General features: G+C 41.5%; 1 protein-coding gene across 1 annotated transcript; it reads left to right on the top strand.

Moving 5' to 3' along the window:
- The first annotated feature begins 5,326 nt into the window (after positions 1-5,326).
- LOC121450360 (speckle-type POZ protein-like) lies at positions 5,327-6,448 on the top strand. The gene is given in 1 exon segment (XM_041655176.1): positions 5,327-6,448. A coding segment is annotated over 1 exon segment (1,122 nt).

Genomic DNA, 6,448 nt, shown 5'->3' with positions numbered 1-6,448 from the left:
GAAGTTGCAGCATGCTCATGGGAGCTCTGTGCTAAAATGTAAACAGTTTGTTTCTGCAAATTTGGGGTCCTGCATTGATTGTCAACTTTCATTACCAAACACACAGGTACCTGCCACCTGACTCTAAACCTACATAGAGAAGAGTCACTGATGCTACTAGTTAGCCAACTGTAATAGATTCCTAACTGAGGAACCAACAACTCAGACATCAAAATCAGTCAATTGATTTATCCTGTTGTGAGGGAGGAGTGACCATGGAGAGAGATTTCAGGAGAGCTAGCCTGGGAATTGTTGAGTTGATTAAATAACTGAAGTTATTGTCATGTCTTCTAGGCTTAAAGAGTCCCTGCAAACATGCTGGTTTGGATAGAGATGGTAGATCTGGGGAGAAATTTACAGATTTCATTACAAAAGAAACTGCCTCAAAAACCTCTTCTTAAGTAACTCCTAAATATGTTCTGCACACTTTGGAAGCTAGAATACTCTCTCACTTCTAAAGTCTTGAAGAGTAACATGAAAGTTCAAAGTTTAAAGAGGACAGAACTCACCAGTGAGGATGGAAGTTATGAGGTATTGAGAAGCTGAACCTTGGCAGGCAACGTGAAGCAATTGGGAAGTATTTAAGATTGTTTCATAGGGCAACCCTAAAGTGGATCAGGAAGACTGCTTTCAGTCAGGATTATTTGAGTTGGAAAGGAATAGGCAACCAATAAAATTGGTGGAGGTATACCAGAAACTGTGTGTCTGGATGGAATAAAAGCCAAGAGAAGACAGCCACTTTCAGAGGATCCTGGCTGCCTCTGGGCCCACTGCCATACATGATCTACCACACTGATCTCGAAGTTGTGAACACTGAGGCTTTTGACAGGGAAAAAAAACCACCTCTTCCCAGATCATATTATAAGGGACTTCTAATAACCACATGGCAAAAGTAATAACAGCTGTGTAGGAATGGACACCATTCCTTTACTTATGGAAGATTAACCATAGATTACTGCTATTAGAAAATTCTTCAGAACTGCAGCATATACTGAAGATGAGCCGACATGTCTAACCTCCTAGACTAAGTACGAATTGGATTTTTGTACTTTCCCTTCACAGGTAGCCATTGTAGGATTAGCAGGACTGCAGCCCTAAATCATTCTAATGGATCTCCTTTGTTCATACAGAGAGAGTCACTGGATATGTTCTTTTACTGCAAAGAACCCAGGTAAAACATTTTTGATATAAGTGTATAAAATGTCTCCTATGATCAAAAGGTGTGCATAACTGGCAAAGTTAGGTATCTACTGACCTAAGACTCAATCTTAAAAAAAAATGAAGTGATAGAACAGCCTGTGGTAGCCTAGACTATCTACACTGAAAACACTTTGGAATCTTGACAGATAATTCTGAGATCTGATGTGGGAGGTGATGTATGATGTGAATAAGTTTTATTGCCATTGGATAATAAAGAAGCTGTTTTCAGCCAATGGCTTAACAGAGTAAAGCCAGGTAGTAAGACATAGAGACAGAGAGAGAGAGAGAGAGAGAGAGAGAGAGAGAGAGAGAAGGCCGAGTAGGTGAGAAGCCACATGGCCCTGCCAGAGACAGATGCTAGATGGAACTTTACCCAGTAAGCCACAGCCATGTGGAGATATACAGATTAATGGGGATGAGGTAATTTAGGATATTAGACCGAGCTAGAAATATTCTTAAGCTATATAGTTTCAGAGTGATTATTTCAGCTCTGAGCAGCCAGGAACAAATGAGAGCCTCCCCTAAGATTGACGTGCAAATATAGAACTGACTACATCTACAGAAAGTCTGGGAAAGCTTGGAAAGGAATTCTAGACACAAAAGAACGGAGTTAAGCATGGCTTTTTGGTAGCAGTATTTTGTCCAAGGGACTCAGTCTGATAGAAACAAGCAGAGGCATTATTTCTTTTTTATTTTTTTATTGATTTTTAATAGCTCTACATTTTTCTCTGCTCCACTCACTGCCTGTCTCCTTCCCCCTTCAGACCTCCACCAAGATCCCCGTACTCCCAATCTACTCAGGAGATCTTGTCTTTTCTACTTTCTACTTTCCATATAGATTAGATTTATGTAAGTCTCTCTTAGTGTCCTCATTGTTATCTAAGTTCTCTGGGATTGTGGTTTGTAGGCTGGTTGTCTTTGCTTTACCTTTAAAAGCCACCTATAAGTGAGTACAAGTGATAATAGTCTTTCTGTGTCTGGGTTACCTAACTCAAAATAATGTTTTCTAGCTCCACCCATTTTCCTGCAAATTCAAGATGTAATTATTTTTTTCTGCTGTGAAGTGCTGCACTGTGTAAATGTACCACATTTTTCTTATCCTTTCTTTGGTTGAGGGGCATTTAGGTTGTATCCAGTTTCTGGCCATGACAAACAAACCTGCTATGATCATTGATAAGCACATGACCTTGTGGCACGATTGAGCATCCTTTGGATATATCCCCAAAAGTGGTATTATTGGGTCTTGAGGAAGCTTTTTTCCTACTTTCCTGAGAAATTACCACACTGACATCCAAAGTGGTTGTGCCAGCTTGCATTCCCACCAGCAATGCAGAATTGTTCCCTTTTCGGCATAAGTTGTTATCAGTGTTTTTGATCTTGGCTATTCTTACAGGTCTAAGATGGAATCTCAGAGTTGGTTTGATTTGCCTTTTTCTGATGACTAAGGCAGTTGAACATTTCCTTAAGTGCCTTTCAGCCATTTTAGATTCCTCTGTTGAGAATTCTCTGTTTAGGTCTGTACTCCATTTTTTTTATTGGATTATGAGATCTTTTGGTGTCCAATTTCTTGAGTTCTTTGTATATTGTGTAGATCAAACTGCAGTCTAATGTGAGGTTAGTGACAATCTTTTCCCATTCTGTAGGCTGTCATTTTGTCTTGTTGACCATGTCCTTTGCTTTCCCGAAGTCTTTCAGTTTGAGGAGGTCCCATTTATTAATTGTTTCTCTCAGTGTCTGTGCTGCTGTGGTTACATTTAGGAAGTGGTTCCTTGTGTCAATGTATTCAAGTGTACCTCCCACTTTCGCTTCTATAAGGTTTTGTGTGGCTGGCTTTCTGTTGAGGTCTTTGATGCATTTGGACTTGAGATTTTTGCATGGTGCTAGATATGGGTCTATTTTCATTCTTCTACTTGTTGATATCCAGTTATGCCAGTACCACTTGTTAAATATGCTTTCTTTTTTCCATTTGATATTTTTTGCTTCTTTGTCGAAAATCAGGTGTTCTAAATGTGTGAATTGATATATGGGTCTTCTACTTGGTTCTATTGATCTCCTGTCTGTTCTTATGCCAATGCCAGGCTGTTTTCAGTACTGTAGCTCTGTATTAGAGTTTGAGAACAATTCTCTATAAGAACAAATCCAGTACTTGAACCACAGCGAACTCTAGGTTCCCCATGAAAATCTGCTGTTCTCTTCAGGAGCATGCTCCTGGGAAACCCAGGCTGGCAATGTAAAGAATTTCTCTTACAAATGAGGGTCCTGCATTGTCTGCCTACCATCACTCAAATCACACATTGGAGGAAAGTGGTACCTGCCACCCTGACCTAAACCCAAATAGAAAAGAATCACTAATGTTATTAGTTACTCACCTGTAATAGATTCCTAACTGAGGAACACAAAATTAGGAGATCAAAACCAATTGATTGATTTCTCCTGTCTTGAGGGATGAGTAGCATGGGAGCCAGATTTCAGGAGAGCTAGGCTGGGTATTGTAAACAGAATTGAATCACTGAAGTGATTTTCTTGTCCTCTAGGCTTTGTGTGTCCCTACAGACATGATGAGCTCGAGACAGATAATAGATTTAGGGAACATTCTACAGATCAAAATCTAAGGTGACAGGGAAGCATCTCAAAGTCCATTCTTCAGTAACTGTTGACAATATTCTGCACCCTTTAGAAACCAGAATACTCTCTCCCATTTAAGGTTCAGCATGGTAAGCACAGAAGTTCAAAGTTAAAGCACAGAACACTCCACCGAAGGGGAAAATTATGAGGTAATGAGACCCTGAATCTCGGCTGTCTGATTGATGGAAATGAGAAGTAATTAGAATTTTCTCATAGCACACTCTTAAGTGGATCAGGAAGAGAGTATAAGGAGGATTAACTGAAGAAGACCAGAAAGACCACCAATAAATTTAGCAGAGCCATCCCAAGGACTGTGAGTCTGAATGGAATAAAAAGCAGGAAGGAAGACAGGCACTTTCAGAGAATCCTGACTGGCTCTACTTCCTGCCTCCTGATATGAATTCTTCAACCCTGACCTTTGCTGTGAACACTGACAGGGTAAGAAAAGCATCTCTTCCCAGATTGTGTGTATGTGAGGAATTCATATAACAAAATGAGAAGAGTAATACCAGCTGTGTAGGAATGGACACAATTCCCTTATTTATAAAGATTGACCCCAGTAAGCAAATTCACTTGGGATTCTGGTTCTTGGCTCCTGACTTGACTGCACCTGGAGTTAACTATAATCCTAACACAGAGGGCACGACTGAGAGAAATATTTTTGTTTAAGTTGAAGTAGGTACAGCACTTCACAGACACATTTTGGAGGCAGAAAAACATAAACATTTATCTCAAGACCAGAAGAACACACCTTTAATCCATACCTAGAGTCTGAAGGACACACCTCTAGCTGGGCCACGCCTTCTGCCGCCTGGAGGCCTATAAAAAACATGAAGGAAGCAGTTGCTCATTGCCTGCTTGTCCTCACCTTGCATCAAGACCATTCCTTCACTGGCATTAGAGAATTCTTCATCCCAATTCCAGCATAGATTGAGGACCAGTCGGTTCGTCTAAACTCCTGTACTGAGTAAGTACTGGATTCTTGGACTCTCCCTTCACAGGTAGCCTTTTTCAGATTAGCAGGACTTCAGCCCTATGTCATTCTAATGAATTATTTTGTGTATATAGAGAGAGTCCTTGGGTATGTTTTGTTACACTAGAGTATGACTGTGCAAAATTTTGGATAAGTATATAAAATGCTGTAAATTATCAAACATTGTGTATGATTCTCAAAATTAGAATTCCATTGACTTAAGATTCAATCTAGAAAAAAAAAGAAGTGCTAGAACAGTCCCTTGTAGCCTAGAATACCCACACTAGAAGTAGAATTGAAATCCGGATAATTTCAGAGACTCGAGTTTCCGGGCTCTTAGGAGAGGGAACAGAAGAGAAACAAAAGCTAAAAATGTATATCATGTCTATTATTGTATCCTACAGGGAAAAAGAAGACAAATACTAGTTTTTTCATTTTAGATCCAGTTGAACCATCAAACTACCTCTAGGAGAAATGTCATGCGTCACCATGGACAAGAACTGGGGCTATAAACAGTTCAACATCCAGAATTTCACCTGCAGGTGGACCATCCACAATTTCCGTTTTATTCTGGAGGAAATGAGGGACAGTATTAGAAGCCCAACTTTCTCAATAGGAGGCAATGACAAATGGTGTTTGAGAGTTCACCCTAAGGGGGTCGATGAAGAAAGCTCAGATTACCTGTCAGTTCACCTAGAGTTGCTGAGCTCTCCAAAGAGTCCCCTTACCGTTCGGTTCAAGTTTTGGATTATAAATGCCAAAGGAGAAAAATATGAACCTGTGACTAGCCCATAAGACATTAATTTCCTGCCAGGCTCCCAAAAGGGTTACAAAATGTTCATCCTTCGAGATTTCCTCCAGGACCATTCTCATGATCTTCTTCCTGAAGACCACTTCACCCTCCTTTGCATGGGGATCCGGGTCCCGTACTCCTACAGTATCCCTGACGAAAGCAAGGAGCCTAGAATCCAGGTTCCCAAAGGCCCATTAGGAGATGATCTAGGAGAGCTGTGGAAGAATTCAAGCTTCACAGACTGCTGCCTGGTGGTAGCTGGTCAGGAATTCCGGGCTCACAAGGCCATCTTAGCTGCTCGCTCTCCAGTTTTCAGAGCCATGTTTGAACATGACACGGAGGAGAGCAGAAAGAATCGCATTGAGATTCATGACCTGAAACCTGAAGTCTTCAAGGCAATGATGGACTTCATTTACACTGGGAAGGAACCAGTCCTCCACAGCATGGCAGATGCTGTGCTGGCAGCTGCTGACAAGTATGGCCTGAAGCATTTGAAGGTCATGTGCGAGAGTGCCCTCTGCAGGGACCTCTCTGTGAAGAATGCTGCCTACACTCTCGTCCTGGCTGACCTCCACAACACAGGACAGCTGAAAACACAGGTGCTGAATTTTATTACAGCTCATGCTTCCGAGGTCTCTCAGACCGCAAGCTGGAAGTTATTGGTGGATTCACGCCCAGACTTGGTGGCTGAAGCATCCAGCTCTCTGGCTTCTGCTCAATGCAATCTCCTGGAGCTCCCGCTCAAACGTCTGAAGCAATCCCAGGAACCTGTCACCGGTACCCTACATGTGTATGCCAGAAGCAGTGATCAGTGTTGA

The sequence above is a fragment of the Microtus oregoni genome, unplaced genomic scaffold (assembly GCF_018167655.1).
Source record: "Microtus oregoni isolate MIOR12 unplaced genomic scaffold, Mior012 000007F_ref0000211, whole genome shotgun sequence".
In the NCBI taxonomy this organism is placed as follows: Eukaryota; Metazoa; Chordata; class Mammalia; order Rodentia; family Cricetidae; genus Microtus; species Microtus oregoni.
This window is presented reverse-complemented; position numbering and strand designations above follow the sequence as displayed.